At 48.9% G+C, this 27,510-nt stretch overlaps 1 protein-coding gene across 4 annotated transcripts; it reads left to right on the top strand.

Moving 5' to 3' along the window:
• Window positions 1-27,470, top strand: TGFB3 (transforming growth factor beta 3). Of its 4 annotated transcripts, none has more exons than XM_058429613.1 (8): window positions 1-127; window positions 3,918-5,143; window positions 13,912-14,075; window positions 14,375-14,504; window positions 19,940-20,047; window positions 22,138-22,309; window positions 24,471-24,624; window positions 26,191-27,470. In XM_058429613.1, the coding sequence occupies exons 2-8, from the start codon at window positions 4,792-4,794 to the stop codon at window positions 26,347-26,349; spliced, it is 1,239 nt and encodes a 412-aa protein (XP_058285596.1). In that variant the 5' UTR covers window positions 1-127; window positions 3,918-4,791; the 3' UTR covers window positions 26,350-27,470. The 4 variants fall into 4 exon arrangements, with proteins under 4 accessions (XP_058285596.1, XP_031990694.1, XP_058285597.1 ...); XM_032134803.2 differs by lacking the exon at window positions 1-127 and adding an exon at window positions 3,348-3,666; XM_058429614.1 differs by lacking the exon at window positions 1-127 and having other exon boundaries at window positions 3,676-4,647; window positions 4,754-5,143.
• Window positions 27,471-27,510: the final 40 nt, after the last annotated feature.

Genomic DNA, 27,510 nt, shown 5'->3' on the forward strand with positions numbered 1-27,510 from the left:
CGCAGCATGGTTCCTGGATTCTGTGTGCCGTCCTCCAAACTACCGAATCTTTCTTAAACCTGCCTTGCTTGACATCTGGAAGCAACCTCCGGTTATTAAAACTCGCCAAGGCTGCTCCTGCGAGACGGTAAAATAATTTGGTCGTTAGGAACTGTCTGCATTTGTAGCTGTTTAAATACATCAATATATTAAGTGCAAAGCACTACTACTGCTAATAGTAATTATACTGATGCCTCCCACTTGTATAGCTCTTTGCAAAGTACAGAAGGCCGTCACAGTTATTGGCTTAACGTGAGGGGCATAACAACCTTGTGTGGGAAGCAAGATAAGTGGTATTGTTTCCATTTGACAGATGAGAAAACAGGGAGTCAGGTGTAGCAAATGGTTTGCCATGAGTTATGGAAAGTGCAATATACATAATCTCTGCCTTCAAAAAGTTTACAGAGAGGCTGAATCAACACATCAAATAGCTGAGTAGTAATAACTTTCAAAAGTACAAATATTCAATATCTCATTAAATCCCAATAATCCCACAAAGTGAGTAGCAGTAGTATCTCTAACACAACAATAAAGCACACTGAGGTACAAAGAAGGGGCTTGCGGAAAATCACCTAAGTGCCAAGCAGCGGAGCCAGATGCTGTTCTGACACCAGACATTACTGGAGTATTTATCTCCAGCACATACTACTGGGCGCCGGCCATTCTTCTAGGCTGGCAGAGGGAGATGTACTACAAATTCCCAGCCTAATGGGGCATTTAAGTTGCGTCTTCATTGACTCTTCATATGAGATCTCCAAGTCAATATCACTGGCCAGGTCCCTGACACTGGTTGGCTGAGATCCGTAGGAGATGGGCTGATGGCCCTGAAAGCAAATAACATTCCCAGTATTATGTTGAGGGGAAGGCCTGGATGGCCACAGGTTAAAAGCAAGGATTTGGAAGTGGGAGTAGCACCCCTGAAACCAGATTGCAAGCATTTCTTAAATATCCAGTACATTACTCAGTTCAATCACACATGTTACTGGATAGGACTGTGTGTTAGCATGCCTGTGACAGCAAGAGCGCTGGCCTGGATATCAGAAGAGCTGTGTTCTCATCTTAGCTCTCCTGATAACTACCTGTGTAGCCAGAGCAGAGCCCTTTCCGGTATCAGTTTCCTCCCTTGTAATTACTTTAGAGATTATCTCTAAGATCCTTTGGTAACTTGCTTCTCAGTGAGAATACTTTGTTAGATTTTAATCTGAAGAAACATTCACTGCCAAAAATCCAAGACAGATGAAATATAGGCTCCAATGAATCCCTTGTTCCCTTCTTTGGCACCAGATGAGGAAGAAGGGATTAATCTTTGGATTTTTCCATTTCTTGTAAGCTCACAGCATGCGACCATCACCTTATAGTCAGTTTCCAGACCTTCACCCCCACTTCTTCCCCAACTTGCTGAAAACAGAAGGCAAATCGTCCTCACTCTGGGCAGAGAGGTACCCTCCAGTAGTAGCTTCCAGACCTTGCTGAGCACCTGAATCACGTGTGAGGTTTGTAAAGAAACAGAGATGCCAGGGCCCCATCTCTGGAGACTCTGATTTGGTAGAGGTGGAGTCCAAAAAAGTATAACTTTAATAATTTTCCTTCCTATCTTGCAACTGTCTGCTCAAAGGCCTTCCCTTATCACCCTATTTGAAACTGCAACATCCCCCAACCTAGGCACACCCCATCCTCCTTCCCTGCTTGATTTTCTGCCACATCACATTTGTTTGTTTGTTTGAGACACGGTCTTGCTGTGTCGTCCAGGCTGGAGTGCAGTGGTGCAATCTTGGCCCCCTGTAAACTGCCTCCCTGGCTCAAGTGATTCTCCTGCCTCAGCCTCCCAAATAGATGCCTGCGCCAACATGCCGGGCTAATTTTTCCATTTTTTGTAGAGACTGGGTTTCGCCGTGTTGCTGGGGCTGGTCTCTAATTCCTGAGCTCAAGCAATCCTCCCACATGGGCCTCCCCAAATACTGGGATTACAGGCTGAGCCACTGCACCTGGCCCAGCACTTTTTAACCGTACTACATCATTTACATATTTATTTAGTTTATCGCCTCCTCCACTGCCCTACCCCTGCCTCTAAAATAAAATTTCCCTGAGGGTAGGAGTTTTGTTTTGTTCACTGATATTATTCAGAGAGCCTAGAATAGTGCCTGGTATATAGTAAACGTTAAACTTTTTCTCAAATTTCAGAGGCAGTATAGCATAGTAATTAAGTCCGGACTCTGGCAATGTCCTGGGTCAAATCCCAACAGCTGACAACTAATAACTATGTGACCTTGGGCAAGTTACCTTTAAAGTTTCTACCCCTAGGTTTCCTCATTGGTTTTGCAAATGAAAATAATGCCTACCCAAACTTGATAGCCTGTGTAAAATATCGCCTCCATCAGTCACAAGCAGTGTGCTCTTTAAAAAAAAAAAAAAAAACTCTAAGCCTCAGTTTCCTCATCCGGAAAGTGACCCACCGCTCTGCTGGGATACAGAGAACAGCCCCTTCAGTTAGTGACCTGGAAGCCAGACCTCTCAGAAAGGGTCCAGGAAGGCTGGAGTGAGATGGGGTGGGAGCGGCACTCACGCTCAGGAAAGTTCAGTTCAGATGCAAGCCCTGTGTTGCAGGGTGCGGGGAGCCACGTGCCCTACCCTCCCTTGGCTGCTCGTGGGAAAAGGCCTAGAGGTTCGGGCCGAGAAGAGGAGCGAAAGCACAGAGCCGACTTCCCCTCACCCATCTGGGAAATGGGCTCGGGCCAACTGCTGACTTCGCGCTCGCTGGCGCAGCTCCCTGCGGAGCCCTCGGCGGGGAGGGAGGCTGAACATCTGGATGACATTTCTGCGAGAGCGGCTCCGGAGCAGCAGGCGGGGAGGGAGAGGTGCGCTCGTGCGCACGTGGGGCCGGGAGGGAGGCGATTCCTCGGGGCCTGGGTCTTGTTTTTCTCGCTCTCTACCGCAGCCCCTTCTCCCGCCCTCCAGCCCCCGCCCCCCAGCCCCCAGCCCCCAGCCCCTGAGCCTCCCCGGCTCCCGACCAGCCGAGCTCCTTCACTGGCGGCCTCGCCTCGCCAGAGGGCACCCTCGATCTTCCGGAAAACGCCACCATTTTTCACTGCCCCTGGAGCGTCTCCAGGCTTCAGCCCGCCTCCCGACTCCGATCTTGTCAATGAAGAATCGGGCCAGGATCGCCGCGGAGCGGACGCCGACCCTCCGACCCGGCTCGCAGGCCGGGAGTCCCCTCGGCGAGGCTGGCATGGCCGCCCCTACCGGGTCCCGCGCCCTCTGCGGACCCTGCCCGGGTCGGGCCTGGCCCAGGGGCGGCCCCGGGACCGGGGGACCAGGAGGGAGAGTAGACGCGGGCCGCGGACTGCGCGGACTGACAGCTGGCGAGAGGGCGCCGGGGCTGGGGGAAAGGGAGGGAGGGGGTTCTTCGGAGTAACTTTCCAGAAAAACAGCCAACGTGTAGCAGGAGTGATTCCAAGAGGGGAAAAAAAGTTCAGCTACCACGTCGAACGAGAGGACTCGCAAAGTATTTTTCAAATGGGCTCGGCTTCTCCTGTGCCTGTTTAAAACATTAACATCGTGCAGCAAAAGAGGCTGCGTGCGCTGGTCCCTCCCTCCCCCACCCCAGGCCAGAGACGTCATGGGAGGGAGGTATAAAATTTCAGCAGAGAGAAATAGAGAAAGCAGTGTGTGTGCATGTGTGTGTGTGAGAGAGGGAGAGGAGCGAGAGGGAGAGAGAGAGAGAGAAAGGGAGGGAAGCAGAGAGTCAAGTCCAAGGGAATGAGCGAGAGAGGCAGAGACAGGGGAAGAGGCGTGCGAGAGAAGGAATAACAGCTTTCCGGAGCAGGCGTGCCGTGAACTGGCTTCTATTTTATTTTTTTTCTCCTTTTTATTTTTTAAAGAGAAGCAGGGGACAGAAGCAATGGCCGAGGCAGAAGACAAGCCGAGGTGCTGGTGACCCTGGGCGTCTGAGTGGATGATTGGGGCTGCTGCGCTCAGAGGCCTGCCTCCCTGCCTTCCAATGCATATAACCCCACACCCCAGCCAATGAAGACGAGAGGCAGCGTGAACAAAGTCATTTAGAAAGCCCCCGAGGAAGTGTAAACAAAAGAGAAAGCATGAATGGAGTGCCTGAGAGACAAGTGTGTCCTGTACTGCCCCCACCTTTAGCTGGGCCAGCAACTGCCCGGCCCTGCCTCTCCCCACCTACTCACTGGTGATCTGACTTTTTTTTTTTTTTTTAAACTTTTTTTTCCCTTTTCTTTTCCATTCTCTTTTCTTATTTTCCTTCAAGGCAAGGCAAGGATTTTGATTTTGGGACCCAGCCATGGTCCTTCTCCTTCTTTAAAATACCCACTTTCTCCCCATCGCCAAGCGGCTTTTGGCAATATCAGATATCCGCTCTATTTATTTTTACCTAAGGAAAAACTCCAGCTCCCTTCCCACTCCCAGCTGCCTTGCCACCCCTCCCAGCCCTCTGCTTGCCCTCCACCTGGCCTGCTGGGAGTCAGAGCCCAGCAAAACCTGTTTAGACACATGGACAAGAATCCCAGCGCTACAAGGCACACAGTCCGCTTCTTCGTCCTCAGGGTTGCCAGCGCTTCCTGGAAGTCCTGAAGCTCTCGCAGTGCAGTGAGTTCATGCACCTTCTTGCCAAGCCTCAGTCTTTGGGATTTGGGGAGGCCGCCTGGTTTTCCTCCCTCCTTCTGCACGTCTGCTGGGGTCTCTTCCTCTCCAGGCCTCGCCGTCCCCCTGGCCTCTCTTCCCAGCTCACACATGAAGATGCACTTGCAAAGGGCTCTGGTGGTCCTGGCCCTGCTGAACTTTGCCACGGTCAGCCTCTCTCTGTCCACTTGCACTACCTTGGACTTCGGCCACATCAAGAAGAAGAGGGTGGAAGCCATTAGGGGACAGATCTTGAGCAAGCTCAGGCTCACCAGCCCCCCTGAGCCAACGGTGATGACCCACGTCCCCTATCAGGTCCTGGCCCTTTACAACAGCACCCGGGAGTTGCTGGAGGAGATGCATGGGGAGAGGGAGGAAGGCTGCACCCAGGAAAACACCGAGTCGGAATACTATGCCAAAGAAATCCATAAATTCGACATGATCCAGGGGCTGGCGGAGCACAGTAAGTCCAAATTCTCGCTGGGTTGTCTACTCTGGAGGGTCTGAACTGGAGCTGGGAGCTCTGCAGAGGGGGGTCTAGTGCTGGCCACACAGCAGGGTGCCCCAGGATTCACCAGCACCAAGGCTCAGGAGGTGCGATGCTCCTCCGTTGGGGCTGGGGAGGTGGGTGGGGAAGGAGATAGAGCCATTCTGTTAAGCGCCGGCGCTTCTGCGAGGCCAGGAGCCCTGGAGCTGAGTGGCTTGCTGAATTCACATCACATCCTTGACTGATTTTAATTTGGAATTACATTGTGCTGTCCAGGGAAACATATGTATTCTTGCACATGCGATCGTATCAGTAACTGTAAGCATCTGGGTGCCATAAAGGGGAAGGCCGGCTCTGTCAGGAGCCCTTACAGTTCTCAGTGTGGAGACCTCGTCTTCTCCCAGCTTTTCGCAACTCATTGTGACACGTCTCCGTTTCAGTTTTTCCAGTTCTTGGGAAGAAGAATACCTGCCCCCAAATTAATGTCTGTCAAGCTTTTTGAAGCCCAGGCAGGAGACAGCTTCTTGCTGCCTGGGCCCTTTGGTCTACCCCACCCACGTGACCCACGAGACCCACGTGAGCTGTGTGTGTGGAGGGGAGAGGGTATGCACGAATGTTCCCAGGGCCGTGTACTTTAGGGCGACATGCAGTCTTGTGCAGTAGACAGATTCATGTGCTCAAAATGGGCGCCTTCCAGGCTGGTGGGCACGGGGAGAGTGGGTTTTGGCTCTGGATGCGTAGAGGAGGCTGGCGCCCTTTGTGTCTGCGTGTCACGGGAGAGCGGGTGGAGGGGTGGCAGTGGGTGCACAGTGGAGGGGGGGCGGGATATGTCTGGGAGCCTGCCGTCCCAGGAGGCTCTGTCTGCACGGAGGAGCCGGGCGGCTTCTGGGCGAGATGTCTGTGTGTGTTTGTACACGTGTGGAAGTCATATGTGTTTACTGAAGGGGATTTTAAAAACCTCAATACAAGAGAGAGAAATTTGGCAGATGTTGAGAAACTGACAGCCCAGGAAAGAGGAATGTGAGCCACTCGTGGGCCATAGACTCCGGGAGCAGCTCTGTTTGCTTTTCCTACCAGCAGGTGTCCTCGCCGCCCTGACTACCTCAGCCCAGGCCCACCTGGGAGGTGGGCGGCTCCCGGAGTGGGGTGGAGGGCGTGGGATGGAGCTGGCAGGCAGGGGAGGGTGGTCAGCAGGGCACACAGCAGGGGGTGAAAGGAACCTGGCTGGAGAGAAGGAACAGGAGTGGGTAACGATGGGTGGACCAGCTCTGGCTGGAGGTGCAAAGGCCCGGTTCGCGGCTCCATGCCAGGCAGAGGAGCCTGTGGTTACTGGCGAAGGGTTCCCGCTCCGGCTTCCTGTGGCTGCCTGGAGCGCCTTTCTTTAGGATGTGGCTGCCATGTGGGGCGGAGGCTGGAGGCCGAGGCAGAGCTACTGCTCCCTGCCCAGGGTCTCTGGGTGGGGCTGGCTCAGGGACCCACAGTTCCCAGAGGCACCTAGCAGCTCCATGGCCAAGGCTCCAACTCCCTGGGAACCCACCAACGCGGGAGATAGTGACCACAAGCATCAGAGGAAGGTCGAAATCTGAGGTGGGCAGGAGAGGTGTGAGGAGAGTCCAGGGCAAGAGGGCAGGACTCAGACCTTCATGGTCTGGGTCAGCAAGAGGAGTCCAAGGGAGGAGGGATTCTGAGTCAGGAGGACCCCCCCATCCTGGACTCCTGAGCTGAGAATGAATGAGCCATGTAGAGGCAAGTCCACGCGGGTGCAAGTGGACACTGATTTTGTGCAGACTCAAGGCACAAATAGCAGATGGCCTTGGGAAAAGCCCGGGCAGGGCCCCACAGATGCTGGGCAGCTTCCAGGCTGCAGTACCAAGACCTTACAACTGCAACAGATAGGGGTGGATGTGCGGATATGGAGCAATGGTCTGGCCTGGGGCAACCCAGCACAGCCAGCAGGATGCTGTTCAGGATGCTGGGGAGGAGCCAACACGCGATGCTATGAGGCTCACAGGTGCAAACCGGAAGCAGGCAGACTCTGCAGCTGTTGGAGGTGACTTGGAGGCTGAGCAGAGGGACCTGGGCCCGCCCTGCAGCTGGTCAGGTGCTGAGGCCACCCCAGAGAGGCAGACACACACTAATTATAAAGAAGGCAGTGGGCAGGTGCTGAGCAGAAGCAGACAGCCGTCGTCGTCAGGGGGTTGCAAGGTGGCGGCGGGGCAGGGTGGGGGAAGGAAGCCTGTCTTTAACTCATGAGGGCAGACAGGGGTGACACCAGGTCTGTGGTGGGGCACAGCAGGGTCTCGATGCCAGAGCCTCTGTTGGGAGGTCATGAGATCACGTTCGGTTCCATATTTCCTCACTTCTGGCCACTTCCCTGACCCAGTGAACATGCATTCGAAGGAAAGTGACAGTAGGAGCCAGGGCAAGGAGATAGAGGTCCCAGGAGAGGAAAATGAAAGAGGAAATACTTTTTAGTAGTGCAGGAGAAAGGGCACCAAGGTGAGAGCAGAGAGGAAGGCCTTTTCCTAAATAACCTTATCTCCCTGTTTTACAGATAAGCAAACTGAGACTTGGATAGCTTAAGTAATTTGTCCAAAAAGAGCAGGGACCCTAACCTAGACATTCTGCGCGCAGGATGCATGTAGTTAAGCACTCACTTATATGTAAAATACACGTTGTAAGTGCTACCTTTAACCTTTAGGGTTCAGTAAACTTTGATTTATAACATAAATGAATCATATGTTGGACCAAGCAGGAGAGGTCAGAGTTATTATCTTAGTAACCCAGGTGGCAGATTGCACAAGGATAACTGGATTTGTTCTTCCTTAGCTCTGCATTTTTTTTTTTTTTTTTTTGCCCAGGAGATTCATACTGCCACAAATGTTCTCCCTAATTTAATGAAGGGGTTTTCTTTATTTAATGAAGAGTCTCAAGCAGGTTAAGCAGCTGCAGCTACGTAAAAGTGACCTCTCTGAGCCTCAGTTTCCCCAGCTGTAAAGTCAGAGATGATTTCCAAACTCCTTTTCAGCTGAAAGAATTTTATAATTCCATCTGGGATGAATCAGCAGAGCCTCTACTGGGGAGTATGGGCAAGACTCTGTAATCCCTTTTCTAATTCTCCAGGATTTTACTGTGGGGAGGGAGTAGAGAGTTTCTCTGACCCCACGTGATGGGAAAGGACACAGCTTTTTTACTTCCGTTGTCATCCCTCTTACAAAGATATCACCAATGTAGGTGTCGTTTTATCTTCTGGCTTGTAATTATTTGTGTCTGTTCGGAGACTTGTTGCTTTCAGCCAAGGGCAGCACTAAGACAACCAGCAAACCCAGAGTTTCTCAGCAAAGAGAAAACTCGATATTTTAGTCTTTCTTCTCTGGCTGCTAAGTGTAGATTTTGTTTATTCTGAGAATTATTCTGAAAATCATTTGCTCCAAGGGCCAATGCCGTCTGCACAGTAGGGGTCAGCACTTCTCCAAGTGTGGTCCAGAGGAAGCTGGAGGTAAATGTAGATTCCCTAGTCCCACCCACCCTTACAGAATCAGCATCTTGAGGGTTGGAGTCTTGGGGAATCTGTATTTTCGACAAGCTCCTTATGGATTCTTAAGCACAGTGAAGCCTAAGACTCAGTGAACTAGGGCAAAACTTTTCTTAGAGGGATGGCAAACACAAGTGCCTACAGAGACCCGGCAGGAAATGCAAATGATCTGGAAGAAAAGCCACGGCGTCATGATAAACTGCACCAGGACACTTGGTCTTGGGGTCAAGAAGAAAGTAGGGTGTGTGAGACAGGTAGAGGGAGGGGACCTGGAGCCCACGTGTCCAGCCAAAGCAGCAGCCAGCCTCAGCTCTTGCTGGGTTTTGCATTGAGGACCGTGGGGTCCAGCTTGATTAGTTCTTCCCATGTCCTAGAAAAGCAGAAAATCTGGATCTTTCTCTGAAGTATTTCAATTTTTAACATGGGCTTAAAATGTTTATGGGCTTCTAACTCAAAATTTTTAAAGGTGTTCCATCAGCGAAGCAACATGTCTAATTCATTTAAAGGTTAATCAATAGAAAGCCCACACCATTAAAGCAGTGGTTTCTCAAATTCCAGAACATCTGGAAGCCATGGTGCCCTTTGCAACACATTATAATCTGTGGTTCTCAACCCTGGCTGCACGTTAGAATCATCTGGAGATCTTAAATAAAAATATGCCGTGGACCCCACTCACTCCAATGTAGTCAGAACTGCTGGGGAATGGGTCCAGGCATCATTTGTTTTTAAAGCTTTCCAGGTGATTCTAACGTGCAGCCAGGGTAGAGAAGTACAGCCACACTGATAAATATAGTCCCTTCACTGGAACCAGCAGAAATGATATATACAAGCAAAGGCACACCTAGCCGCCCAGGTGTCTGAACACATTTTAAAAGGCAGTTAACTAAACATGGTCAGCTATTTCCTGGTTTTTCCATGCATACTGTACATGAATATTCTTTGCTTATGTTTTGCCCTGTTAAACAAAATAGAGAAAAAGGCATTCACCAATATATATTTTTTTCTGTGCAATGGAAAAAGTTGCTCAAGATTTAATTTGTAAAGGTGGGACCCCCTAGTCCAGCTCTCAATAATACTAGTGTTCTGCGAGGCATGGCTTAAGAACCACAAACTCGTTTGCAGCGGGTCATTGTCTGAGGCACAGGTTGACACTCTAGGCCCATTTAGTGGAATCTTGCCATATTTTGTTGATGAAACCATCTTCACCAGATGATCTCCCAGATCCCTCCCAGCTTGAAGAGTCCCTGCTTCAATAAATGAGGTATGTTCAGAAGACCGGGGTTCAAACCCCACCTCCGCCACCTTCTAGTTATGTGACCTTGGGAAAGACATTTAACTTTTTGAGGCTCAGTTTTCTCATTTGTCAAGTGATAAATTTTACATGTTTTCATTCTTCTCAAGGGTTGTTAGAAGGTCACATGAAGTAATAAAAACTCGACAAAACAAGGTGGTGCTATTACATTTTGCTTATTTATTTATATGATGATTCATTCCACAGATTACTTAAAACATCATTATTCAGTGAATTTGATGGTCAAGAAGATTGTATGTACATTTTCTTTGATCTCCCAGGCAATTCTTTTTTTAAATTAATTTTTATTTTTATTTTTATTTTTTTGACAGAGTCTCACTCTGTCACCCAGGCTGGAGTGCACTGGTGCAATCTCGGCTCACTGTAGCTTCTGCCTTCTGGGTTCAAGTGATTCTCATGCCTCAGCCTCCTGAGTAGCTGGGGTTACAGGTGCCCACCACCACGCCCAGCTAATTTTTGTATTTGGAGTAGAGATGGGGTTTCGCCATGTTGGCCAGGCTGGTCTCGAACTCCTGACCTCCAGTGATCCACCTGCCTTGGCCTCCCAAAGTGCTGGGATTACAGGCATGAGCCACTATTCCCAGCCTTTAAAATTTTTGATTTTAAATAATAGGGATAGGCCCTCCCTATGTTGTCCAGGCTGATCTTGAACTCCTGGGCTCAAGCAATCCTCCCGCCTCAGCCTCCTGAGTAGCTGAAATAACAGACGTGTGCCACCATGCCCAGCTAATTTTTGTATTTTTTATAGAGATTGGGTTTCACCATGTTGGCCAGGCTGGTCTCGAACACCTGAGCTCAAGCAATCCACCCACCTCAGCCTCCCAAGGTGCTGGCTGGGATTACAGGCATGAGCCACTGCTCCTGGCTGCCAATTCTTCTCCTTCTTCTTTTTTGAGTAGCGTCTTTTGCCAGGTGAGTGCAGTGACACAATCACCAAAGTCATGCAACCTCATCTCCTGCCTCAGCCTCCTGAGTAGCTAGGATTACAAGCATGCACCATCATGCCTGGCTAATTTTTGTATTTTTAGTAGAGACGGGGTTTCACCATATTGCCCAGATGCCAATTCTTTTTTAATCACTAGCAATTGTGTCCTAAGCTTTGCTTGCTAGTGTCAAGTTGCTTGTGTCAGCTAACTTCTGAGCGACTCTGGCCAAGACCCTCTAGACAGCTGTTTCTTCCTCTGAAGAGGGTTGCACCACATGACTCCTGATGTCCCTTCTAATCATTGGAAATCTATATATCCCAGTAATAGAAAAATGACCTTTTCCACCTCTTTCTTGAAACCTTAAAAGTCTCCCCAGGAGGTGTTCATCTTGGGGAGCAGATTATGATTGATAGGCTGGAAGAAACCAAAGAGGACGGCCACTAGGGTGTCCTGAGAACTCTCTTAGCTCATAACTTTCCCCATCTCCTGACTTCCCACTGCCTTGACCCACTCTGACCGTCTCACCAGCAAGTGCCATTTTCCATCTCCCTTCTTATTTTTTTTGAGACGGAGTCTCGCTCTGTTGCCCAGGTTGGAGTGCAATGGCACCATCTCAGCTCATTGCAACCTCCGCCTCCTGGGTTCAAGCGATTCTCCTGCCTCAGCCTCCTCAGTAGCTGGGATTACAGGCACGCACCACCACGCCTGGCTAATTTTCATATTTTTAGTAGAGACGGGGTTTCACCATGTTGGTCAGGCTGGTCTCGAACTCCTGATGTCGTGATCTGCCCATCTTGGCCTCCTGAAGTGCTGGGATTACAGGCGTGAGCCACCGTGCCCGGCCCCATCTCCCTTCTTTTTACAGCAAGGTGCATGTTGCACTGACTTACCCTTTATTCCTCTTGTAGTCACTGGAGCTGTGTTATTTATTTACTTTATTTATTTATTTATTTGAAACAGAGTCTCCCTCTGTTGCCCATGCTGGAGTGCAGTGGCACAATCATGGCTCACTGCAGCCTGGACCTCCCGAGCTCAAGTGATCCTCCCAGGAGGTGCTATTGTAACTGAAGCCATATCAATAACAGCTCCTTCAAAACCCAGCTCTGTTGTCCTTGACAGGGTTGCCAATGCAAGTAGCTTATCCACATTCAGAGTATTACAAACTGGTAAACTTACACATTACTTAACTATCACTGATTTCTCTCCTTGGTTCTATCTGAAATGGTTTAGGGAATCGTTGGCAGTATCTGTTTTTCAAAGCCAATTATTAATCAGGGCTTCATTAGACAGCATTCACACATTTGTTTTCCTAACATCTGTTCCATTAATTTTCTAAGAACCAGTGTCAGGCCCACCAGATGGCAATTTCCAGAAACACTCACTCATCCTTTCCTGAAGATCAGTAGCGCATTTGCTTGTTTCCAGGCCTCTGATCCTTCCTGCCTCGTCCGTGACTTCCTCAACAACCCCTCGGGGTGATTATAAGCTCATTCCAGCCATGTCCATTATGTGTGGAATCTGGGTCTATGAGCTTGAATTTCAACTTCGGGCTATTGTTACCATTTGTGCAGAAAGTTTTTCTCTGGGTGTTAATCCTGCTCAGACCTTGAGGCTGTCAAGTGTACAGGAGCAGAGAAAAGACAGGCTCTCTTTCTCTGGCTCAGAGGCGTGGGAGAGAGCATTCGCTGCCCATGTCTTGTGGACAGGGATGAAGAGGCCAGCAGGTGACAGTGTCTGGCATAGCACGTGCTGTCAAGGAAAGAGAAAGGAGCCAATGGTGACACACCAGCTTGGTCAGAGGAAGCATCTGTGTTTCTGCCAGGCTCATGATGTGGGCTCTTTACTATGTAAGCCCTGCTTTATTGGGTCTAAAACACAAGGTTGAGATGTCACTGCACTGCTCACTTTCAGTGACTCCCTACTGTTAATGGGTTAAAATTTAACCTTTTAGTCTGACAGGTGGACCCCAATCTACCATCTTGCCCTTTCTCACCTGGCTCCCACCTGCTGTTTCGGGCCTCTCTTACTCATTTGCATTTCCTTCCCTCCTTGCCTTTGCTTCCAGCAGTCACTCCATGTAACATTTCTTTCCTCCCCATCCTCAAATCCTCTCAATTTTCACCTCTTTCGTGAAGTGCTCCTTGCCATTCCCCTCCTTTGATTTCCTGCAGCAACTCCTGGACTTCTCTGAAAACCATTGGTTTCCTGTCGCTCCCCTCACCTGTGCTCCTGCGTTGTGACATCTTCCGGGGCACTCTGTCCTATTATTTCTCTCTAGTCCTGTTATTTGGGCCCATGTATTAATACCCCACCTTGGATATTAACCCATAAGCCTCAGGCTGCAATTTTTTGAATTTTGAAATCAGACCTTGGCCTTGACCTTGAGCAGTAGTAGGATATAAATAACTCTTACATGCTTAGCGTTCCAATAATGGAACACCGGGCATAAATGGTTTTTAATCCCTTTGAAGGCAGGGGTTGTGTCTATTCATGTTTTGCTTCCCAATGTTAGCACTATGCTTGGCATACAGTAGCTGCTCAATACATTTTTGATAAATGAATGAACGTCCAGATGAACAAATACAGGAATAAATCAACTAGCTGTAAGATATGTAAACTACTAGGTTGCCGATATCTTTCTAGAATCAGTATTTTCTCAAAAAGTAGGAAAAACGGGTTGGAGAACTTACCAGAACTGAGATGTTAAGGCAGTGGGAGGAGGGGGCAATTAGATTTGACTGGCCAGTCTAGTGCCATGTCATGGAGCTCTGAGGCCACACTGCTCCTTGCTCAGGACTGTGTGTGATTCTAGGGCCACCAAGAATCTTCCTCATATCTCCACCTTGCGGTCTGAGGCCTCAAGCCTCTAGGGAGGTGGCAGGCAGGACGGTGGCCGCTTGGTGCCTGTCCGTTGGCAGCACACTGTTCCTGCATGTCTCGCTCATGCTGTGCCCTCTGCTCTGTCTCCTAGACGAACTGGCTGTCTGCCCCAAAGGAATTACCTCCAAGGTTTTCCGCTTCAATGTGTCCTCAGTGGAGAAAAATAGAACCAACCTGTTCCGAGCAGAATTCCGGGTCTTGCGGGTGCCCAACCCCAGCTCTAAGCGGAATGAGCAGAGGATCGAGCTCTTTCAGGTAACTCCTCTCTCAGAGCAGAAACCACAACGACGGGAAAGCCGGTTCCTTTGCCATATCAGGTCACCACTGGGTGCAGAGTTTGGCAGACCTGGGTTTGAATCCTGGCTTCTCTGAGCCTTCGTTTCTGTATCTGTGTCTGTCATTAAAATGCTTAAGAGTTAGCTAAGGTGCTTGAGGGCCATGGCATTCAGGAACCACTGGTTTCCTATCGCTCCCTCACCTGTGCTCTGCATTGTGACATCTTCCGGGGCACTCTATCCTGGCATCGGGTACTCACTCCTTTCTCTGCCCTGTAGATCCTTCGGCCGGATGAGCACATTGCCAAACAGCGCTATATCGGTGGCAAGAATCTGCCCACACGGGGCACTGCCGAGTGGCTGTCCTTTGATGTCACTGACACTGTGCGTGAGTGGCTGTTGAGAAGAGGTAGGTGGACCCTTCAGAAGAGCATTTCAGAATGAACCTCAGGTCCCTTAGTCCTCCATGAAACAGAGGGAAGAGGACAGAATTAAGGGAGTCAGAGATCTGAGTTCAAACCCTAGCTTTGCCACTGAGTATCCTCCATTCATTCACTAAACTAATGTTTATTAAATGCTCACTGTAAGCCAGGCCCTGGGGATGCAGCCACAGGGATAGGAACTATGAGAAATAGAAAGAGGGCAATGTGACAATGATTGGATGGGGTCCAACAGGGAAGGTCTCTATGATGAAGAAATTCATGCATTGACATCTGAATGATAAGGATTTAGCCTGTGAAGATCAGAATAAGGGATGTGCTAAGCAAAGGCAACAGCGAGGCCCAGCCCTCAAGTGGAAATAAACTTGATTTGTTCTAGCAGCAGCAGCAAATAGATTGGTGTGGCTGGAGCATGGTGAGCTGGGGACGGGAAGAGAAGGGGAGGTGGTCAGAGAGGTTGCTGGGGCCATATAATTTATTATTATTATTTCTTGAGACTGAGTCTCACTCTGTTGCCTAAGCTGGAGTGCAGTGGTGCGATCTCTGCTCACTGCACCTCCGCCATCTGGGTTCAAGCGATTCTCACGTCTCAGCCTCCTGAATAGCTGGGACTACAGATGCACACTGCCACACCTGGCTAATTTTTTTGTATTTTTAGTAAAGATGGGGTTTCACCATGTTGGCCAGGCTGGTCTTAGAACTTCTGACCTCAAGTGATCCGCCCGCTTTGGCTTCCCAAAGTGCTGGGATTATAGACGTGAGCCACCGTGCCCAGCCAATTTAATTTAGAACATCATCAGGTCATGGTGAGGTTTCAGGACTTATTCCAGGTGTGACGAGAAGTGTGGGAGTGCTATAACCAGAGCTGGGGATACTCAAGGTACCCAGGAATTCCTTCCTGTCCCTCTACTGGGTGTGAAGTCAAGAGCCTAGGAGAACCCACGTGGATCTGCCGAAAGCAGCTCTGTTGGGAATTCTGACTCAGACAGCTACAGGGAGGAGGGGCTGGGTGAGGTGATTTGATTGACATCTTTTAAAGATCCCTCTAGTTTCCAGGAGGTCAAGGGAAGAGGCAGGAAAACGAGTTAGGAGCCATGGCGGCAGCCCAGATGAGAGCAATATCTAGGCTGAGACTAGGTCGGTAGCAGTGGACATGACGATCATATGGATTTGTTCTGTATTTTGAAGGTAGCCAGTAGCACAGGCTGATTAGGTATGGGGTGTGAGGACACAAGAGCATTCTGGATGACTTCTAAATTTTTCGACATCCGAGTGGTATCACTTATTGAAATAGGGGGCCTAGGAGAAGAACAGGTTCTGTTCTGGTGAGTTAAGTTTGAAAGGCCGGGTTGTCATAAAAGTAGAGCTATCCTAGAGGCACATCAAACTTCACGTGTCCCAAATATCTTATCTACACACTGTCTTCACCTGGAAAATAAGGCAATGGTTCCTCCTCTGTATGCCTCACAGAGCTGTTTTAAGGATCAAATGTATTTGAGAGGACTTCATGGTTTTTACCGTGTTTTACAAGAGTAAGCTTTTCTTATTTTAGATAAGGAAACAGGCCGAGAGAAGTTAAGTGACTTGACTGAGGTCGTCCAGTCTGGATTAGAACTTTGGTGTCTTATGACACCATCCTCTGTGTTTCTTTCCATTTTCTTGGCTGGTACTGCCTGGTCTGATGCTCAGTGGGTTGGGGTCGCAGATGGCAGTCCCATCTGTTCCTTCTCTTCCTCTTGGGCAGGGTTTTCTCCTGTCATCAGCTGCTATAAAGCCACAGACCATCCACATATTGATGCCCAGAGTCCCTGAGGCAGGTGGATCCTTCTAGGTCCTTGGTGTTTTAGGCAACTAAGAGTTAAAGCTCAAAGGCAGAGATTACAAACTATTTGGCCTGCATATTGTTTTCGATTTGACTAGTCATCAACAGTTTTGGGTGTTTCAAGTCAGGAGATTTCACATAAAACCTGGACTTCTTGCTGTTTTTGAAAAATTGGAAGATTTCCTGATAACCATCCATCAGAGACGAGTACCGGCCACCCCTTGAGATGGGGTATGCATCCTCAGTCCTCACAGCCCCCACCATTCCCTATTGTTCCCCAAGAGTGAGGCTGGCAGTTCCTGTTTAGCATCATGTGCTGGCTCGATTTTCTCACTTACGTGACCTGCCTGGGCCCTGTAGCCATCGAGTTTGCATTGCTTGATGCCCACGGAGCCCAGGCAGGTCACATAAATGAGAAAATTCCCCAGCCAAGGGGAATTATCTGGTGGCTGAGTTGGCAGATGGTGGGCTGAAGATCCTGCCCCAGTCCCAAGGGTACCCAGGAATTCCATCCTGTCCCACCTACTGAGCGTGAAGGCGAGAGCCTAGGAGAACCCACGTGGATCTGCCGACAGCAGCTTTGTTGGGAATTCTGACTCAGACGGCTACAGAAAGGAGGGGCTGGGGAAATTAAGCTCTTAACTTCCCTGTCTGATTTTGATCAGCTCCACCTGGATTTCTTTGAAGCCTTGGGCACTTGAAGGAGTTCTTATTTTCACAGCTGCAGAACTCAATGAGAAGTTTGCATTGAGAATGATTTCCATCCTCCTGAGACATCAAAAAGATAATTTCGTAATAAAACCTATGGGTCCCCCACCCACCACCCCCACAGCTGCCAATTCTGAGGTTAGTTCTTCATTGGAACCTTCAGTTCCCACTTAGGCAGATACTGCCCACCTTTCCCATAGGGGAATCATCACACAGGTTTGTGCTTACAGAGAGCCCATGAGTCTCTTCAGAGTTCATGGCTTCAAAGCAGGCAACAAAGGACTCCAAATTGGAGCAGTTTGGTGGTGTGGATTGATGAGAAAACTGAGTCACACATGTGGTGTTGGAGTCATTCAGCAAACATCTGAGAGCCCTTGTGTAGCAGGTACCCAGGCTGCATTCTGGGTCGCAGAATGGGTTGGAGCCCACCAGGGCCGCTGGGAACCCAGGTCTCATACCCTTGTGCTATTGCTCATATAGTCTGCAGCACCTAGCTAGGCAGGGCCAGGCCTCCCCTAGCAGGCTGGGGAGGGAGCCTGTCAGCATCATGGCTCAGGAAAGGTGGGACACTGGGAAACAACCATCTTGCATGTTGGTGAATGTGTGGGCATCTTCCTTGGTGGTCTCTGTTGCCCCCTCTTTGCCCCTCCTTGTCTCTAACAAGAGTTTGGGATCTGGCATCAAGCTGTCAGTGCTTGAATCCTGGCACTACTATCCACTGGTTGGATATCTTGGGGCAAGCTGTTTAACCTCCCTAAGCCTCAGTGTTTTCATCTGTACAATGGGGGATAATAGTTCTTGCTCTATGGGATTACTATAGAGATTAAATGAGTTAGTGCTTGTAAAGTCTTAGAGCAGTGTTTGATATGTAGTAAAGTTCCAGGCATTTTGGTGGTGGTTGTCATCATTTCTAAGTCCTCTATCTAGATACAGCCTGTTGGCCAAGCCCGGCCACCCTCTCGTGCTTACCCCTGGACCCTCAATCTCCCCAAGACAGCTGTCTGCACCTTGACTTTCTAACTCATGGAATCATAGAACTCACTCACTCCAGGTCTCTTCCAGCCCGCCTTGAACCAGCTTGACCAGGAGGTACACCGTGTTGTTAGGTAGCCCATTTCAGCTACTCTGGCTCCTCCTTCCAGCAGCCTTAACCCAGGGAGAGGGCACTCCTCATACCTCCCTCTCCATTCACTTCTCCTCCAGCTGTGTCTCAGCTGCCTTATTTTATTAGTCTGCCTTCCCTCACTGAGCGAACCTGCTGGAACAGAGATCTTCAAGCTCAGCAGGTGCAGTGTGCCCCAGAGGTTGCCCTGACTTGCGGTAGAGCAGATCTGGTTAGGCTCTGGAGTTTATGGAAGAAAGGGGCTGGGTTTTAACCAGTAGGTCTGGGATGTCCAAGCCAATCTAATGTTGATGGGAATCTCCAGGTTTGTAGGCTTGTATCCTTCTGTCCATGAGAAGGTTGCTGGGCCAGGTCAGAATTTTGGGGTTTGCCCTGATGGCACAATTTCAGGAAGACTCCAGGTTGTCCCCAAGGCCAGATGCTCACACACATGGTGTGTGGCCTCAGGGAGCAGCAACTCAATCAACTCACCAAGAGGCTGACCCTGAATCCAAAGAGGTCCCCATGACCTCTCCTACACCCGGCCACAACTGGCTGCTCTCCCAGGATCAACAGAGCTTCCCAAATTAAGTCTTACCCACCAGAATTGCCATGATACCAGATCCTACCTGGTTTTCTGTGTAAAACTACTTGTCTCAGTGCAGACTTTTCATTTTGTTTCTTTTCTTTCACTTTACTCAACCTCATTTACTGAGTTCCTGCTTCCTTGATTTTGGTTGCCAAAACACATGATCCCACAACTACTGGGCGAATGGGCCGGAGTTGTTCTTCATGCACCAGGATGTCAGGCACCAAACCCTGGCACCTCCAAGCTTCATCATGCTCACTGTCTCCACGCTCATGTCATCTGGACCCTCAGCCATACTTCTCTGTCATCTCCTCTGTGCTGTTTTCTAAGTTCACAGCTGTCTTCCCAAGCTGTTCATCTTGGTGAGCAATTCACATTCCAACTTCCCATCATGGTGAACAAGGATTCCCAAAGAAGAAACGTCCAAGTAATTTTTACCTCGTTATGTCCTTGTTCCTTAGGAAAAATATGGCCCAGTGTAACCATGATGTTCATCTTATCTCTTCTAGAATCTGCCATTTTGTCTAGGCCCACAGTCATGGCCCTGGTAGCAATGCTTGCATCTTCCACTGAGACGGATTCTGCTTCCTGTTTGCAAGTGACCTTGCCTCTAGCATTGGTTCCTGACTTGAATCTTTTTGCCAGCATTACATCCTGTGGCCCTTTGAATTTGTGGCCTTTTGAATCACAGTCTCTGTGCTCGGAGACTCTTTAGTTACTCCCTGTCCATAGTCTCTTCCAGTCCCTCTGCCTCTTGCCCTCATCCTTCCTCAGTAGGTTGGCTCAACGATCCCCTCTCTCAAAACCACATAGATGGCATGAGTTTTTGCTTTCCTTCCTGTATCTGTGTACTTTTGCCTCCAAGTAGGTAGGTGACAATTTTCTCTTAATACCATCCTTTGAAAGGGAATGATTATTCCACTTCTATTTCACGATGGTCACTAGTATATGCCCCCATTTGGTGATTCATAATATAACAGGAATACCTGGAATGTGGCAACGTGTGCATGAAGGTCCACTCTGAGCTCTGGAGGTACTTTCTGTCTCCTGTGACCCTCAATAGAACTCAGTTCCTATGAGTCCCTATAGGAGCAGAGGCCCTGGCTCACCCTTGCATGGGTGGTGGGCACACTTCCCCATCACACAGAGGTGCTTTTCTCACTAACTCTGTCTTATTTTGCAGAGTCCAACTTAGGTCTAGAAATCAGCATTCACTGTCCATGTCACACCTTTCAGCCCAATGGAGATATCCTGGAAAACATTCACGAGGTGATGGAAATCAAATTCAAAGGTAACAAAATGAATGTGTATGGTAGGATGGGTGAGTGGGGGGAAGTTAATGGGACAGGATAGTGCAGGAGACCCTTACCAGACCTCAAGAAAAGAAACCAAGCTCCTTCAGAGAGATAGCCAGCTATTTTGTACTTGAGTAATTCTGCTTTACCCCAAAAGCAATGAGTGTAACTTTCAGTTTATAGCTTAGAGAATGCATTAGCCTCTGGAAGACGACATGGTCTGGTAAGTGGTGAAAGTGTGTAGGCAAGCCGTCTGGCCTCCGGGCCTAGTGAAATGGGATGAGAGTTCCTCTTTCACAGGGTTGTCAGGCAATTACATGAGATAATGAATAAGGAATACAGGGCCAGAAATGCTCAACAGATAGGAGTTGTCTTCCCCCTCCCTAAAAGAAATTAAGTTTGGCTGTCCTGAACATGAGTACCCAGACAACTGAGCTTTCCAGATGTGCAGGGCCTGCCTGACCTTGCCTGGGGTCCTCTGGGTTTGGATGATTGCTTCGAGCCTCAGGGTGTTTGTCCCCGGGTGTTTGGGTAGAGATGGCAAAGTCATTGAGAGTCATTTCTGGTTTTCCATTATGTTTGCAAGGAACTCAGCCTGGATGATCTCTGGAGTTCAGGGAAGTTCTCTTTTCCTTTCATATTCCCATTTTGGGTAACTGCAGAATGCCTGAGGTCAGAGGCTTGTCTGGGAAAAGGTGCAGGCCTCTTTTGGCTCAGCGCTGGACAGTGATCTTACCCCGCATGGGCTCTATTTTAGAGCCTTTTTTTAAAGCCAAAGATTTGACACTGTAACCACAGAACCTTAGAGCCCAGAGGACCTTCAGAGTCCTTACCTACAGGCCAGCTTAGGATGAAACCTTCCCATTTCAGTGAATACTTATCTTGTTCATAAAGATTTTCAGAAAAAGGGATTTGTGATCCAGGTCTCTCATTTATCTTACAGATCTAGTGACCCTTCCTGAGACCCAAGCCCCTCTTGTAGCTATGTAAATTAATTCCTCATGTTCCTGTCCTCAGTGAGGATGGACAACAGTTGGCAGCTGTCCTTCACAAAATCGAGTTGAGACTCTTTCTAAGTCAGTCTCCAGTCTTTTCCTTTTTTTCAGATGAAACGGGTTGATGAATTTAAATTTTCTTTCCAGAGCTTGTTTGCTATTTATCATATGCTTCATTATCTCATCTGAACTTTATAGTAAAAACACTTCAAAGACTCTAAGTGCAATGTGAATGTTAACAATTATACAGTCTTGTTTCTTTGGCTCCCATTCAGGCTATCTTAAGTTGTGACACCTTAAATTTTTGGTAGGACTTCTGTGTTATCTTGGTCCGTTCACATTTTAAGAGGAAACTCACACCCCAAGATTCTAAGTCTAGAATCTAAAGTGACAACCCAGGGCTGGGTGCGGTGGCTCACACCTGTAATCCCAGCACTCTGGGAGGCTGAGGTGGGTGGATCACTTGAGGTCAGGAGTTCGAGACCAGCCTGGCCAACATGGTGAAACCCTGTCTCTACTAAAAATACAAAAATAGCTGGGCATGGTGGCATGCACCTGTAATCCCAGCTACTTGGGAGGCTGAGGCAGGAGAATCTCTTGAACTCCGGAGGCAGAGGTTGCAGTGAGCCAAGATGGGGCCATTGCACTCCAGCCTGGTCGACAGAGCGAGACTCTGTCTCAAAACAAACAAACAAACAAACACAAACAAACTGACAACCCGGAAGTATGTGTTAGGTACCCATTTAGTAACAGGGATGCTTCATGGGTCCATGAAGATTCCTAGGAATCTCAGCAAGGGCTTTCTGCCCCTTGGAAGATTTCTATACAGGAGTATGGGGATCTGAACATGGGGCATCTTTCAATGATAATGAGTTCTTACAATGATAATGAGTTCTTTTGATACTGGCTTCTCCATCTGCTCTTCCTTTCTGCAGCTGGACATCAGAATTAAGCTGCACTTGTCCCCCACACCTCCCTCGCAGACTGCACTGCCCCTCCTCCTGGGCAGTGATGGCACGTGTGGAGGAGGCAGCCTCCAAGGGCTCTGCTCTCCTTAGACGGGAGATTGTCACTTTCCTTCCCTTCTGCAGGCGTGGACAATGAGGATGACCATGGCCGTGGAGATCTGGGGCGCCTCAAGAAGCAGAAGGATCACCACAACCCTCATCTAATCCTCATGATGATTCCCCCACACCGGCTCGACAACCCGGGCCAGGGGGGTCAGAGGAAGAAGCGGGCCTTGGACACCAATTACTGCTTCCGGTGAGCCTGGGCCCACATGGGAACCAACATCTACTGCCTGCCTACTGCAGGTCAGGCCCCAGAGCCAAGCCACACTCAACAGAGGGTCCCTGATGCTGTTCACAAACATCTCCAGGAAGAAGACTGAAAATCTCTCACAGATCTCTTTCTGTTTTCCTGGGAGTCCCACTGTTTTTCCATAGGCTAACTCTGGAAGGGGCTGGCTGAAGTAAATGAGGAAAACTCTGCGGAGGAGTGTTGCTAAAATAGTTTGGATTGGAGATGCTTGGTCAAAGCCTCTCCATGATTTCCATGTTTTAAGCACTTGTAGAGTGTATGTGTGAGATTAATGTAGGAGTTTCCATTAAAGAAGTGCGCGGTTCCCTATGAAGGGTCCAAGGATGCTACTGGATGGAGGCAAATAGAACAGTCTCCATTTGAACGGGAAATGGGAGCTAGAGAAATTAACAAACGAATTCAGAAATTACTGGGTAGCCACAATACAGAGATAGAAAAGACCCAGCTTCTCTTATTCAGGAGCAGTTTCACTGCTCATTTGTAAGGGGAGGATAAAGCACGCATGCCAACTACTAAAAGGGAGAAGATGATCACCCCCATGAGAGGGTCCGAAGGATTAAGTGCTTTAACTGGGAGCAACGAGTTCACCTATGGACACAGGAAAGGCTTCAGAAGGGTGTGGAATTTGAGCAGAGGCTTCAAGGATGAGGTTTGGGGATGAAGGGATCCAGGAGGGGAAGCACTGCAGGTAAAGGAAGGAGCAAGAGTGAGTCCATTTGGCCTCAGAGGATGCCGAAATGAAGCTGGGGAGAACAAATTGGGAAATATTTAGATCTGGAAACCATGTCTTACGAGGATGGTTGGGCTTGGGAAACTAGGGATGTTCAGTTGGGGGAGCAGCTCAACAGCAAGGTATAGGAGAGGCAAGGTAGTTGCCACAAAGGTTGGCATGTAGATTTGTTCCATGTGTCTCTGTCAGTTAGGAACGAATGCTCTTGGCCAGTGACTTAAATCATAGTGGATTTCTTGTTCACAAGAGGCCTGTAGCAGCAGGGTTAGGGTGGGCTGGCTGCTTAATGATGCCACCGAAGACTCAGGCTTTCTCTCTTTCCAGTCTGCCATGCTTAGTATGTTGGCTTTTCATCCTTTTCCTTATGGTCACAAGTGATTGCTAGGGCTTCAGGCATCTTGTCCACATTTAAGACAAGAAGGAATGAGGGAAGGGAAAGAGCCAGAAGCTTTCTTCTTCCATCTGTCACTTTTATAAATAATCGAATATCTTTGCCAGAACTTGCCCTTACCCCTTGCACACTTCTCCTTGTCTGATGGGTCATTACTGGGTCACATGACCACCGCTACTCTCAAGGGAGGCCAGGAAAAGGAGCATCTGGTGTTTTTGACTCTGTAATGGGATGTCGCAAGGGAGAAGGGGGTTAGGAATGGTTATTGAATAGATAACCAATGGTGTCTGCCATGGTTCACCCTTGGAACCCACAAGAAGCCAGATTCTGACTAATAGCTGCCTTTGAAAGTAGCAAGTTCTAGGTCTCAGCAGATCTTAAAGCAGAGGCTAGATGTCCATTTGGCAAGGGTTATTATTGCCAAACGGATCTCTCTAGGCAACAGAATGGAAGGGGCCTGATAATCACATTTGGGTGATCTGTTGAACCATGGTGTTAATAGAAGGATATGCCTTATTTGGCTAAATGGCCTTTGGATTGAGCCTCAGCAGTCACCTACTATAGTAGACAAGCTGCATAAACTTAGAATTGATTTCTGGCTGGGTGCACATTAGGAGGGTAACAATAAAACCAACCTCAACAAAGCTGAGTTGGCTAATAACATTGAGTGCTTGGTTTTACGTGGAGCACTTCATAGCTCTGCTTTGATTTGTGATAGAAAAGGCAGCAGGGCCACCTTTGCCTCTTTACTCTTCCTCATGCAGCATTTATCTCTGTTTCTTACATCCTTGGGATCTTGGTCTTTAACACATGAATGTGCCTTTCTGGTTTCTTCTGCCCCATGCCCTTGAACCTGGGATTCCATTGATCAGTCCTATGATGGCATGAAAGGACTCCAAGGGAGAATATGAGAGCATTCATGAAGTTTCTTTTATTGGTGGTTTCTTTTTAAGTTGACTTTCTATAAATGTTTTTTGTTGTAGCAACTTGGAGGAGAACTGCTGTGTGCGCCCCCTCTACATTGACTTCCGACAGGATCTGGGCTGGAAGTGGGTCCATGAACCTAAGGGCTACTATGCCAACTTCTGCTCAGGCCCTTGCCCATACCTCCGCAGTGCAGACACAACCCACAGCACGGTATGGAGCAGGCTCATGCCATCTGAGGCACTGGGGCTGACCGACCAGGCCACTTGTTAAAAAGAATGAGTGAAGGATTGAATGTTGAGTGAGCAAATGATGGTCTGGGGTGAGTAAAATCCCTCTGGTGAAGGTTCTGATCTTGGCACCCTGACTCAGTTCCACTCAGTCACACTCTGCCCTTTTAAATTCCTACCATAGTTTCAACCAGCCTTTAATTTGCTTTGTCTAAAGCTCTCTGTACCATAGAAATTAATTAACTGCCACGTGTTACCCTATGCCAGAGATACATGCATGTGGCTGGCAAGAACACTGCAGTAGAAAGGCTTCTACCAGAACTCTGATCATTCCAGCCTCTCCAGTGTAGAAAACTTACTCTGAAAGACACCAAGAAGCATGGACTAGAAGCTAATTTGAAATGCTAGGAACAGAAAGTGAGATAGCCAAGAGTCCACACCTCTGAAACTAGTCTGTCTTTCCCTCGAGGGGAATCAAAAATAGGGCAGTAATTTGTGAAGCATGTTTCCTTCTAGCTCATTATTTCTGCATCCTGTCTGGGGCCCTACAATCTGGCACTTACTAAATGGCTCAAGGCAATGTTTTGTGAGAACATTTCTCACCGGAGTGATCAGTTCCAGCTAGGAAGAGCAATGTAAGAGTTGTTTTCTTAAAAGCCAAGATAGGCCAGGCGTGGTGGCTCACGCCTGTAATCCCAGCACTCTGGGAGGCCAAGGCGGGTGGATCACAAGGTTAGGAGTTTGAGACCAGCCTGGCCAACATGGTGAAACCCCGTCTCTACCAAAAAATGTAAAAAATTTGCCGGGTGTGGTGGCACGCGCTTGTAATCCCAGCTACTTGGGAGGCTGAGGCAGGAGAATCGCTTGAACCCGGGAGGCAGAAGTTGCAGTGAGCCAAGATTGCACCACTGTACTTCAGCCTGGGTGACAGAGTGAGACTCTGACTCAAAAAAAAAAAAAAAAAAAAAAGCCAAGATAATTCATTATCAGTGTAGCAACTGTCACATGCTTCAACTCATCACCCCAAACAAGTGCAGTTGTTCTGCTTCTGTCATTGTGGATGAACAGCAACTACGCACCTACTCACCCAAACCAGGTTCCAACGGTTCTTTTTTTTTTTTTTTGAGACAGACTCTGACTCTGTGGCTCAGGCTGGAGTGCAGTGGCACTATTTCTGCTTACTGCAACCTCCACTTCCTGGATTCAAGTGATCCTCCCACCTCAGCCTCCCAAGTAGCTGGGATTACAGGCGCCTGCCACCACAGCCAGCTAATTTTTTTGTATTTTTAGTAGAGATGGGGTTTCATCATGCTGGCCAGGCTGGTCCCAAACTCCTGACCCGAAGCGATCTGCCTGCCTCTGCCTCCCAAGTCCTGGGACTACAGGTGTGAGCCACCGCGCCTGGCCCCGAACACTTCCTCTTAAAGAGCACCCGTGGCCATTCTAGCACTTGCTCAGCCTCTGGGACTGCCCCTGGAACTGGGAGAGTTCCTGCGTTCCAGGCCTGAGGCTTGGCCTTCCAACCTCTCACTGACGTGTCCCTTCCCAGGTGCTGGGACTGTACAATACTCTGAACCCTGAAGCATCTGCCTCGCCTTGCTGCGTGCCCCAGGACCTGGAGCCCCTGACCATCCTGTACTATGTTGGGAGGACCCCCAAGGTGGAGCAGCTCTCCAACATGGTAGTGAAGTCTTGCAAATGTAGCTGAGACCCCACCTGCGACAGAGAGAGGGGAGAGAGAACCACCACTGCCTGACTGCCCGCTCCTCGGGAAACACACAAGCAACAAACCTCACCGAGAGGCCTGGAGCCCACAACCTTCGGCTCCGGGCAGATGGCTGAGATGGAGGTTTCCTTTTGGAACATTTCTTTCTTGCTGGCTCTGAGAATCACGGTGGTAAAGAAAGTGTGGGTTTGGTTAGAGGAAGGCTGAACTCTTCAGAACACACAGACTTTCTGTGACGCAGACAGAGGGGATGGGGATAGAGGAAAGGGATGGCAAGTCGAGATGTTGTGTGGCAATGGGATTTGGGCTACCCTAAAGGGAGGAGGAAGGGCAGAGAATGGCCGGGTCAGGGCCAGACGGGAAGACACTTCAGATCTGAGGTTGGATTTGCTAATTGCTGTACCACATCTGCTCTAGGGAATCTGGATTATGTTATACAAGGCAAGCATTTTTTTTTTAAAGACAGGTTACCAAGACAAAGTCCCAGAATTGTATCTCACACTGTCTGGGATTAAGGGCAAATCTATTACTTTTGCAAACTGTCCTCTACATCAATTAACATCATGGGTCACTACAGGGAGAAAATCCAGGTCATGCAGTTCCTGGCCCATCAACTATATCGGGCCTTTTGGATATGCTGAACGCAGAAGAAAGGGTGGGAATCAACCCTCTCCTGTCTGCCCTCTGGGTCCCTCCTCTCAGCTCTCCCTCGATCATATTTCCCCTTGGACACTTGGTTAGACGCCTTCCAGGTCAGGATGCACATTTCTGGATTGTGGTTCCATGCAGCCTTGGGGCATTATGGGTTCTTCCCCCGCCTTCCCCTCCAAGACCCTGTGTTCATTTGGTGTTCCTGGAAGCAGGTGCTACAACATGTGAGGCATTCGGGGAAGCTGCACATGTGCCACACAGTGACTTGGCCCCAGACGCATAGACTGAGGTATAAAGACAAGTATGAATATTACTCTCAAAATCTTTGTATAAATAAATATTTTTGGGGCATCTTGGATGATTTCATCTTCTGGAAGATTGTTTCTAGAACAGTAAAAGCCTTATTCTAAGGTGTATGTCTGACTCGATAAATATCCTTCAATTACCCTTAATTCCATGTCCGCATCTACTAATCAGAGGTAACCAGAACCT

The sequence above is a fragment of the Hylobates moloch genome, unplaced genomic scaffold, assembly GCF_009828535.3.
Source record: "Hylobates moloch isolate HMO894 unplaced genomic scaffold, HMol_V3 SCAFFOLD_16, whole genome shotgun sequence".
Classification (NCBI taxonomy): Eukaryota; Metazoa; Chordata; class Mammalia; order Primates; family Hylobatidae; genus Hylobates; species Hylobates moloch.

Coding starts and splice junctions, on each gene's coding strand:
- TGFB3 (XM_058429613.1), top strand. CDS start 4,792: ATGAAGATGCACTTGCAAAGGGCTCTGGTGGTCCTGGCCCTGCTGAAC. Junction 20,048..22,137: donor GATGGAAATCAAATTCAAAG/GTAACAAAATGA, acceptor TCCCTTCTGCAG/GCGTGGACAATGAGGATGAC. Junction 24,625..26,190: donor CAGACACAACCCACAGCACG/GTATGGAGCAGG, acceptor GTCCCTTCCCAG/GTGCTGGGACTGTACAATAC.